Source organism: Benincasa hispida, chromosome 8 (genome assembly GCF_009727055.1).
Source record: "Benincasa hispida cultivar B227 chromosome 8, ASM972705v1, whole genome shotgun sequence".
In the NCBI taxonomy this organism is placed as follows: domain Eukaryota; kingdom Viridiplantae; phylum Streptophyta; class Magnoliopsida; order Cucurbitales; family Cucurbitaceae; genus Benincasa; species Benincasa hispida.
Window position 1 is genome coordinate 3,963,578 of NC_052356.1, and position 13,487 is coordinate 3,977,064.

The 13,487-nt window shown below is 29.2% G+C and overlaps 1 protein-coding gene across 4 annotated transcripts; it reads left to right on the forward strand.

Moving 5' to 3' along the window:
* Nucleotides 1-396: 396 nt before the first annotated feature.
* LOC120082501 (serine carboxypeptidase-like 51) lies at nt 397-8,151 on the forward strand. Of its 4 annotated transcripts, none has more exons than XM_039037696.1 (13): nt 397-740; nt 850-936; nt 1,036-1,143; nt 1,310-1,550; nt 1,624-1,667; nt 2,590-2,657; nt 2,894-2,999; nt 4,978-5,186; nt 5,315-5,384; nt 5,477-5,527; nt 6,562-6,614; nt 6,726-6,861; nt 7,852-8,151. In XM_039037696.1, the coding sequence occupies exons 1-13, from the start codon at nt 669-671 to the stop codon at nt 7,930-7,932; spliced, it is 1,326 nt and encodes a 441-aa protein (XP_038893624.1). In that variant the 5' UTR covers nt 397-668; the 3' UTR covers nt 7,933-8,151. The 4 variants fall into 4 exon arrangements, with proteins under 4 accessions (XP_038893624.1, XP_038893623.1, XP_038893625.1 ...); XM_039037695.1 differs by having other exon boundaries at nt 853-944; XM_039037697.1 differs by having other exon boundaries at nt 853-936.
* Nucleotides 8,152-13,487: the final 5,336 nt, after the last annotated feature.

The window sequence follows — 13,487 nt, forward strand, 5'->3', positions numbered from 1 at the left end:
TGGCTTGAAAAAACCAATCAATCTAATTCAACCAGTGCATTGTGGATTAGATTCAAGTAAATAAAAATTTTATGTTATTATTAACTTTAAATTGTATATTTTTTTTTTACTTACTATAAATTAGATATACACATATTTATTTTGGTTTTATTTAATTCCATTAGTTTTTTGGATAATTTATTCTCCAACAATTTCTGAAAATATTTTTTTAGCACCTTGGAAATAGATTTTACGATTATATAAATTGAAATTGAATAGTTAATCTCAAGTAATCTAAATCAATCCAACCCAACTTTTAGATTGAAAAAATTTACCATCTAAATAATTGGATGTTTTATCAAACCCAAGAATACCGTATTTTCCAATTTAAAAAAGCGATGAAGATTTTTTCCCCACTCCCAAAAAGGCCATCTAAGCAAAGATTGGTACTCAACCATCAATAAATAAATATCAGAATCTCCCTTCTGTTTTTCCCCCAACACTATTTTAGGCTTTTAGCCTCCCTTTTTCCTCTCTAACTTCACAACACGATTCGCTTCTTCTACTTCTTTCGCCATTTTCTTCCTATATTCCATCCATTAAACATCAAAACTTCCAAATTTTCCCAATGAAAAACCTATTTCATCTTCTTCTTTCCTTCTTCCTCCTCTTCTTTACTCCTCCGATCCATGCCCGACCCATCTCAGCCGTCAGATCAATCGACGGATCTGAAGAATGGGGATACGTCCGTGTTCGCCCCAGTAAGTATCTCTAAATCCTCTCATTCTTCTTCTTTTTTTATCCCAAAATATTGTTTGTTAATTACTTTTTTTTTTTTTTTCATTTTCTGGTTGAAATTAAAATTCGAAGAAGCTCATATGTTTTGGTGGCTTTATCGAAGTCCATACAGAGTTGAGAATCCTTCCAAGCCTTGGCCAATCATTCTTTGGTTGCAAGGTGGCCCCGTAAGCACAATATTTCTCTATTATTTTTTCCTTTTAAATTATTATTCTCCCCTTAAGTTTGTAATTTTATTTTTATTTTTACTTTTTACAGGGTGCTTCAGGAGTTGGAATCGGGAATTTTAAGGAAGTAGGTCCACTCGACGCTTCACTTAAGCCCAGAAACTCAACTTGGCTTCACAAAGCAGACCTTTTATTTGTGGTAAATTAAGTTTAATTTAATTTAATTAAAATCTTTCAATTTTAAAAATTAAACTTTCAAATTAAATTGGGTCAAATTTGGTAAATTACAACATCTGTTTTTTCTACCATAATTATAAATTTAAGAGTCTAATTTTAACATTTATAGCTGTTTATTTTTGGGGAAGGATAATCCGGTGGGGACAGGGTATAGTTTCGTGGAGGATACCGATTCGCTAGTGAAATCGGATTTAGAAGCTGCGACGGATTTAACGACGCTTTTACAAGGAATTTTCAATAGAGATCCGAGGCTTCAGAAGAGTCCACTTTACATTGTTGCCGAATCCTACGGTGGAAAATATGCCGTCACGCTTGGATTATCGGCTTTGAAAGCTATTGAAGCTGGGACATTAAAGCTTACACTTGGAGGTACCTGATTTGGCTTTGACGTAAAAAATGGAAATTCTCGGTGATTTTATCTTACGTAGGTGGAATTGTGCAGGGGTGGTTTTGGGTGATAGTTGGATTTCCCCCCAAGATTACACGGTATGGTTATTTTGCTATTTTTAATTTCATTTTTTTTTTAACAAATAGGGTGAAGGATATTATGGTCACTAGTCAAAATTATGTTTAAGTTAACTTTAATGGTTGGTAGTTAAGAAATATACATGTTTTTAATATTTGAGTTTTAAAGTAGGTGGGCTATTCCATTGGTTTTTAAACCTATTATCGTAACATAACTCTGTTTTTTTCATTTTTACCCATATAATTACTAAACTTATGCAGTGGATATATTGTCTTATTATGTGAAATATTTCATTTGTGGGCCTCTACACCATTCTTTCATTTTAGTTGAAAGAAACATGTATTAAAAGAGTAATAAAAATTACAAAAATGATTAATAATAAGGAAGAAAACCTTTTTCATCGAGATTTCAAAATGATACATTTTACCACTGAGTTTTAGGTTAATTTCCATTTAATCCCATTTAATTACATTTTTATCATTAGTATTCATTGGTCCTTAAGTTTTAATATTTTACGTTTTTACCTTCAAATTTTTACTAGTAGTCACTTTGGTATGTTACCTTTAACTTTTCGTTAATAATTTAAAATAATTATGATGTAAAAATTTGTAATTAATTTTATTAATAGTTTAATTCTTTTAAGTTTTGATTCTTAAAATTCAATATTTTTAAATTTATAGATCAAATAGAAACCAAATCCTACTACCAAAAAGTTTTTTTTCTCCTTAATTGTGAAGTGGAATAATTATGTCAAGCCAATTGCGATTTCATTTTTTTTTTTTTAAAAAAAAAAACCCCAATAATTTTTTAAAGAAATAAACATTCATTTACTATGATTTTTTTTTTTTTTTTATAAATTTTTTGGTTGGATAAATAACATTTGTTTTTATTGGAAATGGAAAGATTTTGATTGAAGGATGACAATATATTTGGTACTGGCAGTCTTCATGGGGACCTCTTCTGAAAGATTTGTCAAGGCTTGACGACATTGGAGTGGCCAAATCAAACAGGTCAGTGGTCTGTTTCTTTTCTTCCACTCCACAACATGATATGTAAATTTTATTTTTTAGATAAAATTGCAAAAATCTTAGTGTGAAATACGATGGTAATTATAATTACATCTACAATTATTACAATTTATAAAGTTTGTACGCTTTTTGCAATTTGTCTTATTTTTTTTTTTAATATATTAATAGAAATAATTGAATTCTTTTTAAAAATGACAAATTTGGGTAATTAATTACAGTATTGCCAAGAGAATTGAGGAACAAATGGAGAAAGGTCAATTCGTGGGAGCTACTTCCTCGTGGAGTGAACTGGAAGATGTGATCAGTGCCAGCAGTAATGGTGTGGTATTATTCAACTCTCTCTTACTGTTTCTTTTCTTTATTTTGTTTCTTGTCTCCCCACGTGGGTTGGAAATGCTACATCGTCATTTACTATATAGTCTTCTGTTGTTTCTTTCATGATTTATATTTTTAGATTTGCTTTTCACTCGATATTTACTTTCAATGGTAGGTCAACACATATTTATTAATTAAAAATAATTAGGGAGGTACATAGATTAGTTTGACTATCCAAAGAATCTGAATAGAGTCTCCAACCCAACTCCACCATGGGTTAAGTTGGGTTGTAAGTTATTTTTTTTTCTTTTATTTTTATTGTATTTTTATTAATTTAAAATACTTAAAATTTTTGTACAATACGTATTAGTAACTAAAATTTCATAAAATTTAAATGTTAAATATCAAAATCTAAGATATCTATTACAAACTTTAAATATNATATATATATATATATATATGTAAAAGAAATAGATTGGATTGGGTCAATCTGAATTTTTAAAAGTATAACCGGACCCAATTCAATTCGAAAAAAATATAAAAATATTCAACCCAACTGAGCTCTTACAATTTTGGTTGGGCTATTTAAATACCCCTAAAAATAATTTAAAATTAATTTTTATTAGTGATGGAAAAAATAGAGTGAAAATTGATCTATTATAATTCTAGTTTTTTAAATACCCCTAAAAATAATTTAGAATTGATTTTTGTTAGTGATGGAAAAAATAGAGTGAAAATTGATCAATTATAATTCTAGTTTTTTAAAAATAATCACTAAAGATTAAAAATGGGTATTTGTTTTTAAAAATTATGGTTAAAAGTGTAAACCTTGAAATCTATGACCAAATTGAAATAAAATTCAAACTTTAAGTGTAAACTTGTAACATTTTGAAACATAGAGGCTACATTGAAATTAAACTAAAAACTTAAGGATAAAAAAAGTATCAATTTGAAATCTAAGAACCAAAAATGTATTTTTACGTAGAAAAAATATTCATTTTTTAAGTTTTGGATTTGGTTTTCAAAATGTTATAATTTTATCTCTAAATTTTGAGTTTAGCTTACTTTTACTCAATTTTAAAAATTTATGAAATGAAATTTTAAAATTAATTTTAATAATGATAGAGAATTAAAAAACTTTAATTTATTAATAGACATGGGTTAAAATAAGTATTTTGTGAAAAATCAAGGTAAAAAGTTGTAAACTCTTTAAATGTACTCAATTAAAATAAAACTCGAAACTCAAGTGTCAAAAAAAACCTTTTCTCTTAAGATTTTTCATGCAAAATTAATTATTTAAACAAAGATTTGTTTTCAAATATAAGAAATGAATCAAAATATTTATAAATATAATAAAATTTTACTATCTGATAGATCGCAATAGACTATTATCTCTGTTTAGACACAAATACTAATCTATCGTGGTCTATCGTAGATAGATTGTGATATTTTGCTATCATTTGCAAAGATCTTAATAGTTTTGTTATTTAAAATAATTTTCCTTAAATAAACATTTTCGTAAAAAATTAACTACCTGATATTATCTAATAGACACCAATAGAATCTATCAATATATTTTTTTACTATTTCGGTAAATGATTTAACATTTTTTCTATCTTTGAAATATTTTCATTTATTTATTGTAATTAATTTTTTTAAAATAAACAAGAATGATTTCCTTCCAATTTCTTATGGAGAATTCTTTTGAAATATTTTCATTTATTTATTGTAATTAATTTTTTTAAAATAAACAAGAATGATTTCCTTCCAATTTCTTATGGAGAATTCTTTTAGCTCAGTTTAGCATTTATTGCTTAATTTAATGTGGTTTTTATTGGTTGTTTTCCTAGAAATTTTCTAGTTTAGTTTGGAGAAGTACCAAATTCACCCTTAATTGACTAATTCACAATTAGGATCAAAATTGACTGATTTCACCTAATGTAAAATTGATTTTTTTTTTTTAATATAATAATTTTTATTTTTATAGGATTTCTATAATTTCTTATTGGATTCGGGAGCGGATTCGGTATCGTCGGTAACAGGTATGGACATATCAAACGGCGTCGCTTCAGTGAGAAGATATTCAAGATACCTCAGTTCATTGAGGCCCACTGTGGGAGGAGATGCTGTAGATTTATATGATTTGATGAACGGTGTTATAAGGAAGAAATTAAAAATCATCCCAGATAATGTGAAGTCAGTATTCTTTTTTTTTTTTTTTTTTTTTTTTTTCCATTTAAATAATATATAATATATAATATATATTGTAAAATATAAAAAAAATATGAATTATAATAATATGGTAAGAGTGTTTATATTTACAGATGGGGCGGGCAGTCCGAATACGTTTTCCAAAGTCTTCAAGAAGACTTCATGAAACCAAGGATTAATGAGGTAAAAATAAATAAATAAAATTGCAAATTAACTTTTTACCTCCATAAGAAATTCTTGTTTTCCCAATTGGCTCAATTTTTTATTTTTTTTAGGTTGATGAATTGCTTGCTAAGGGAGTGGATGTGACTATATACAATGGCCAAGTAAGGCTTTTTTTGTTTAATGGTTAAAAAAATGATAATTATTTTAAATGATAAATCTGCTTGAAAATATTTTCAATATAGCAAAATATATGTGATAAACTGTGATAGATATCTATAGACACTAATAGATGTTTATCGCAGTCTATCATTAATAGATAATGAAATTTACTATATTTGTAAATAAATTAGTCCTTAAAAAAAATCTAAAAGAGAATCTAACGTTTTTTTCTTTTAAAAATTATAACTAGGGTAGAAGATTTGAACTACAAACCTCGTGGTTACCATTACACTTGGATGTCAATTGAGTAAAAAAAAAAAAAAAATTAAGATTGTTAAATTACAAATTTGGTCCACATGTCTGAAAGAAACCGAGAATTTAGTTCATATAGTTTTAAAAATAAGGATTACATCTTTATGGTTTGATAAAACTCTCCGTAATAGTTTATCATATTGTGAGACTATTTATAAGATTTTATCAAATCATATTGATGAAATTCTAATTATTAAAATCATATGGATTAAATTTTAACTTTCTCTAAATTATTGTGCAAAAAGCTATATATTGTCAAAAATCACATATTAGAAAAACCAAAAGTTCTCACATTCCTTATGAGATAGATAGACTACTAATTTAATTATCAATTGATTTTGAGATCGAATCCCATATATATTTTTAGTGTTATATATATAAACCCTCTTGGCATTTTTTTTTCTCATGCATTTTCTTTTAGTATCAATTTTTTAAAAGGAAAAAGATAAACCATAAATAAAGTAAAGAGTAAAGGAGTTGGAATCTTCCATCTAAGAAGACATTATAGGTATAGGATATTTTGAACTATCTACTTTTATTATACTTTGAATTGAATGATATATATATATATATATAGTGGGTTAGGTCTAAAATATTTGGGACCATTTGAATATTTCACCAATAAATAAATTTTGTGAAGTGCTTCTTAATTTTAAAAGTCTTTTTCTTTCCTTCCTTTTTGGGAAATTTTATACATAAAAAGAGAATTTGTTTCTATTTACAGGTGGACCTTATATGCTCAACCAAGGGAACTGAAGCATGGGTTCATAAGCTCAAGTCTCTCTCTCTCTCTTACTTTCTAAAAATAACTTATTTTTGGGTTATGGACAATTTTGCCCTTGGATAGAAGGGTATAATTGACATACACTTTTTGTTTTTTTGTTATAGGTGGGAAGGGCTTCAAGGTTTTTTAAGTACAGGAAGAACCCCTCTTTATTGTGGAAATGATAAAGATAGAACCAAAGGATTCACAAAGTCTTATAAAAATCTTCACTTCTATTGGATTCTTGGAGCTGGCCACTTTGTAAGTCAATCTTACTACTTATTTTTATTGAGTTCACTAATAATTTTGCTTTTACTTTTTAATTTTTAAAAATTTATTGGCTTGTGTTTTTTACTCCATAAAAAAATATATTCAAATTTTTAGTTAAATTCTAAAAACAAAAGTAGATTTTTTTAAAAAAAAATAATAAAAAAGCTATATACATATAAAAGTTAGGCTTAGTTGCTAATACACATGTTTTAGACGACGACAACATTTTAAAAATCACGAACAACGATTTGGTTATATTTTTACTTTTAAAATTGAACTCTTTGTATAATGCAATTATTATTATTTTTTTTATAAGTATAACATATAGAAATATGAAGACTTTAAAACTTTCGATCTCAAAAGAAGATCAATTACTACTAAATTATATCACTTTGACAATTATATTTTCATTTACTTCTCCCCCAAATTAATTTACAAACATACAACATTAAATAGAATTATACTTTACAAAGAACCATTTGTATACGAATACAAATAGCTAAATGAACAAAAACATGAAAGTGAGAAACAAAATAAATATTGTTGTTTTTAGAGTTATGCTCAAACAACAAGTAAAAGTATGAGGATTTGAATATCTAATCTTAAGTGAATAAATATATGCTATTTATCATCAAATTATGTTCACTTTAACATAAATATTGTTTGGAAAAAAAAGTTATTTAAAAAAATTGGGTTATTTAGATTTTGGGAGTGGTTTTTAAATTTAATTATAGAAAATGGATGATTTGAAGTTATTCAGAGGAAATGGTTTTCTTTTTTCTTCTTCTTCTTCTTCTTCTTTTTTTTTTTTTTTTTTTTTTTTTTTTTTTTTTTTNATGCGTCTGAAAGATTTTTCAACTTAAAAAGTTTTTTTAAAAGCTTTTTTTTTTAATATAGTTCTGCCTCTAACTCCAAGTAATGTTGTGTTTGTTTGCTTTACAACGAAACTGCCACTTACTGAGCATTTATGATAACTGACAGGTGCCGGTTGACCAGCCGTGCATAGCGTTAGATATGGTGGGAGCCACCACGCGGTCACCGGCTGCAATTGCACACAAGTAAACAAATCGCCAACAGATACAGCACCACAAACTCTTGGGTTCCCATTTACCATTTAGATAACACCAACGCCAGTACAAAAATAATTGACCTACCAATTTATTTCTTTTAATTGAATTTTTCTTTTACGGTACAATTTGTTTCATATCTGTCTATATCAATATCTCAATGATATTTCTTGAAATTATAAACCAATAATAAAACATTTATGTGGCAATTATATAAATAGTAGCTATTTTCTTATTTAAATTGTTGACAACTTTTCTTTAGTCGAAGAATCATCGAGATATTAAACCTCTAATCGTAAAAGAGAACATGTCAATTAATGTTTAGTTAAATTAAATATATGGGTTGGGTAGATGTGAGAAATCCTTATCGTCAAACCCTAACTTCAACTAAAATGTGGGAAGTTCAAATCCTTATCCCTCTTATATTTTCCTAAATTTATTGGAAAAAAAGATGTAATTAGATTAGTAAATCCATGATTTTATATCAATGGGGACATAAGTGAATATGTTAATACAATATTCAAATTAAGTAATATTGACTGTTAATAAACTATTGATTCTGAATTGTGATATAGAGATTATAAACATGATTCTATAAATAAGTAATTTTGTTTTTTAATAAATGAAATATTACTTAATTATCTAAATTGTTATATATGAGAAAATGAAATTTGAAACATCTTTCTAAATTTGAGTGAAATTCTCTTATATTTAATTCATAAAAAAAATTAAGGCTAAATTATAAATTTGGTTTCTATATTTTAAAAACAAAATTAGAAAAGATCTATATCTGGCTATATTCAGAGTCTCGATCCTAATGCTAATCACAGTGGAAAACGAGACTGAGATTTTAAATCATGGTCAATTTGGAGCATTCCACATAGTTTCTCTATCGAGTTTCCCTGCCATAATGCTCAGACTCAATTTATATTGAAATTTATGGCAGAAACAAGTTTTTTTTTTTAATTCTTTTCATCCTCTTTTCCAATACTTTCGGTCTAAATATAAAAAAATATTTAAAAAATATTTGTTTCAAAAGTACTATAAATTATAAATATTTTTGGAATTTTTCTATTTACAAGAATTTCCCTACTTTAATACACAACATTTCTTCATTGTAAGTTCTTTTAATAGGGTTTACCACCATAAAAATGTTGGGTAAAAAGTATATCCTAGGATACATGTTTCATCAACTTTAGTAACTTTAGTGCAAGTAGGAGATTTGAGATTTATATCCTATAACCTCGTAATTAATGAGTTATTTAATAACTATTTAATTATTTGATTTGCAACCATAAATTGTCTATTACAGTAAAAATCCGAGTTTATTAAATGTAATCTCGAACAATATATGATTGACATAAAGGTGAATCATGTTCAAGAAATAACGAAAAGGCCTATAGTATATAGATAAAGTTGAGGCCTTATCTTGTTGACACTATAGATATGACCCACTTCGTAATTATAACAGAGACATATAAGTGGGGTATCCTATACAATGAGTTCGTATATGGCTGGGTTGTAAAATATTTAATCTCTCTTTATAAATTTGCTATTGATCAAGAGTTTATATTTCACAAGATGATCATCATATGCGAATCGGTCTGAATCTTTAGTGAGTTATGAACTTATGCTTGTGAAGGCTTCTCCTTTGGTTTGCATGAGTGAGGATGACCCTAATAGCCAATTTAATAAGCCTACCATTTTAGGGACTTGACCAAATAGGGATTAAGAGCATAATTTCACAAGATAGAATTCATTCATTCCCATATAGGAAAAGTAGATAAGTAGCTCCCTTAGGTGTTGATTTCGAGATTTGAACAATGGGCCCACCCTCTCATTGGCCCGATGAAGACTTGATTTATGATTGGATCATAAACGTATTTTTCACTAAAAAATCAATGGTATTTAAGGTGCAATATGTAAGAACATGGGTAAACAGACATTTGACATATTTGACCGAACATGGGTAAACAGACATTTGACATATTTGACCTACCTATAATTATGAACAACTCGTGAAGGATCGATTTGCTTATATTGATTATATTCATAGATATTGCTTGTCATAAGGTGCATAAGAGTGTAACTTTAGGTCTATAGTGGAGTGATCATCTATAGTTAATAAATGGAAATTGATTAATTAATTTTGGATTATCGAAGCTTATAATCTATAGGTTCATTAGATCTCTTCATACAAATAATTAAGGATTAATTTAGTTGAAAGAAAATTTGAAGCGTTGAAATTGGTTTTAATATATTTGATATATTAAATAAGGAAAAACATATTTAATATAATTGATACATTAAATATTAAATACCATTATTTATGTATAAGATGTATAAAGTTTGAACAAGATTGAAATATGTTGTAGGAGAATTGATAATTGAAGATTATTATTTTAATATTATATATTAAAATATCGTTTAATTTACACAAGATTTTCCCTAGGTCAATATAAATAGGACCATGGGGTTTTTGCTGCAAAAAAAGGTGCTACTTTTATCCGCATAATTCTCCCATAAAATTTCATGTTCATTCTCTTTCAAAGAGGCTTCCACAAGCCTTGATTCCTTGTTGGAGTCATAAAAATGAGAACCTTGTTGGAGTTGGAGAACAATGTAGATAAAGACTTGCCAAAAAATTCTCTATAACTTTTGAGGTACGTAACGCTATTATTCTTCTCAGTGGTAATGAATGTTGAAACATCTAGTAAAGTTTTTTTAAATTTGAGTTTCTCTTTGTTGTTTAGAGATTTACTTTTGCTAATGCCACCTGGAGAAGATATGAATCATGAGGCAGAGTTTCAGGCTACAATAAACTTTTTGCAGCTGGGGCTATATTTTATTGTATTTCTTCAGACGATATATTTGATAGGTTTTATAGCTATTTATACAGGAGGACAATATGAAATCCTAAAATGGGAAAAGACAAAAATATATAGCTAATGAGAGAGAGAATGGGCAAAGCCCAAAACAATTTTGGAAAAATATACATCAGAGAAGGTAAATGTAAATATTTGCACCAGATTTGTTTTCAAATTAATCCCTTCCAGACGTGTCATCATTTGCCACGGTGTTCGTTCATCTCATTCCTTCACACCCCCCTTCAAACAAGAGGGGAGGCCGTTGACCCCAAGTTTGGACCGAAAATAGTTGATTTTAGAATGAGACAGTTGAAGACAATCGGACATGAGGATTTTCATGAGTAACGGAAGGATCGTTCAAACTTCCATTCGTATATGAACATTAACAATTACAATCACGACACGGAAACATACAGGCTATGCACAAATCGAAATTACAGCATGTTTTACTTAAGATCAAAGAGAAAAAATAACATACCTTTGAAGACTCATCTTCAACATCCTTGATCACGAATGCTCGTTCACTTAGCACAACTCCAAACCCGAACACTCGATCACTACGACCGCTACACTGCATGATCCATAGCAATCTCGAACACAACGATCACCCAGATCACGAATATAGCCAAACGGCCACCACAAAACCTCGACTATGTCGAGTTGAATACGTCACCACCACAATGGCTACCTTGGTATTCTCGATGTGAGAATCTAGAAGTGTGGGCTCTGTGTGGACTTGGTTAGAAAAAGAGACCGGAGAACAATCGTGTAAACGATTGAGCAAGTGGGAGATGGATGGCAGAAGTCTATCGTATAGACGATGCCCAATCGTTTAACAAAAGCCATGCAATCGTTTAGCTAATCGGCCAGTTGAGTGACTATAGTATAGAAACACTTCACGATCGTCTAGTCTCTCTTCAGCTATCGTTTAGTAAATCGTATTTACTTGACAACCACCGTGAGAACTTTTTGAGAATGGAAATCTCAATTCAACAACTACTAAATTTAGGAAAACATTTTTCCTTTTTATCTCACGGTTACCATGAAACCACCAATAACCTCCTACTTAATTGGTTATTAGAGAAAAATAGATAATTATCCAATAATTAATATTATTATAAATACATATGATAACCAACTTACCATACTATATTTATAATCTATAGTTTTAATATTTCATCTCATGAAACATATAAACCATAGCTCTTTTTCTATTACATGGTCCTTAATGTAAATCTCATTTACATTAACCCTCCACTTGATGTATGTCATACATCACACCGATCATATCATATATAATCGAATTACCTCTTGTCAATTTGAACATTTCAAATCAACACCAAGAATTGATTCTCAAATTGAATCCATTGAGCTACCAAGGGGACCTTATGGACCTGTAGCTTAAAGCTCCAATGGTACGTAAATAACTGACTAAACTCTTTAGTCACGGGATCCACCATCCGTTAACTGTCAGGCACTCCATTAAAGATCGACAGTTGAACTCTCCTTACTACAGATATATTATGTGTCCATCTTAACCAATCAACAGTGCGATAACCTTTCATAGATCGCTCGTAAGTACAGCTCGACCAATAACTGTTATGCCTCTGTAGTTACATCTAACTTCTTAAGTACCACTGATCCCTCTAATGAACATAAGTCATAGTTCTACTATGACCGAGTCCTCTCTTACAAAGAGAAGCTGTGGCCACTATGTTCAAGCCCCGGAATTAGCCCTTAAGGGAACAATCTATTTACTTACCCCTGCTTTGGAGAAGGAGTGAATTCTATCTTGTGTAATTGAGTTCCCAGCTCCCAAATCAGATAAGTCCCCAAAAAGATAGGCATGTTGAGTTGGCAATCTGGCCACTCTCACCCATACTAATCAAAGGACTGCCCTTAAAGGTAGAAGTTCCCAAAACACTCAGGATTGAAGTCATGTCAACTATGGTCGTTTAGGTGAGATGTAAGTCTCCAGTATCAACGATGTTATATACAAAGTCTAGTCATCTCGTGGTCCGATTTTATACAAACTTTTTGTATAGGACACCCCCGCTCGCATGTCTCCACATGAATGGTCAAGATCTACCTTCTGTAGTAGTTTACAACACTTGCAAACCTCTACAAAGCAGATCGTATCCATAGTGTCACAAGGATTAGGTATCCCACCTTAATCCTTATACTAAAGACCTATTTAGGTATCACTTAAGGCATGATCCACTTGTATTTCTCATATACATGCTCAAGTTTACATACAATAACCATGAAGCTTTGTTTATTGGATATGAGTAAATGCCAGATAAAATAACTCTTATTTTATTCATAATAATATGTATATTACAAACTACGATACTCCGGGAGAATTAGGACACCAATCCCAACAATAGTGACTTTGCGAGACAATCTACAGTTTGATCAACAAAAGGTATATATTTTGCAGGAAATAGTAGTGTTTGAGGCAAATGTTAAGACTTCATTTGTGACAATTCAAAACTATCAGAAGCTACCTAAGAAAAATATAGAGACAATCAACAAATCTCCAACATAGTTTATTATAAAACTACGAGCTTTAGGACATAAAACTCAACAATAACATACACTGAACTAAGCACTTCCAGACTCATATTTGTGTCTCCCTTCGACTTGACCCACACCGCTTTTACACATGGATTAAGCAAAAAAA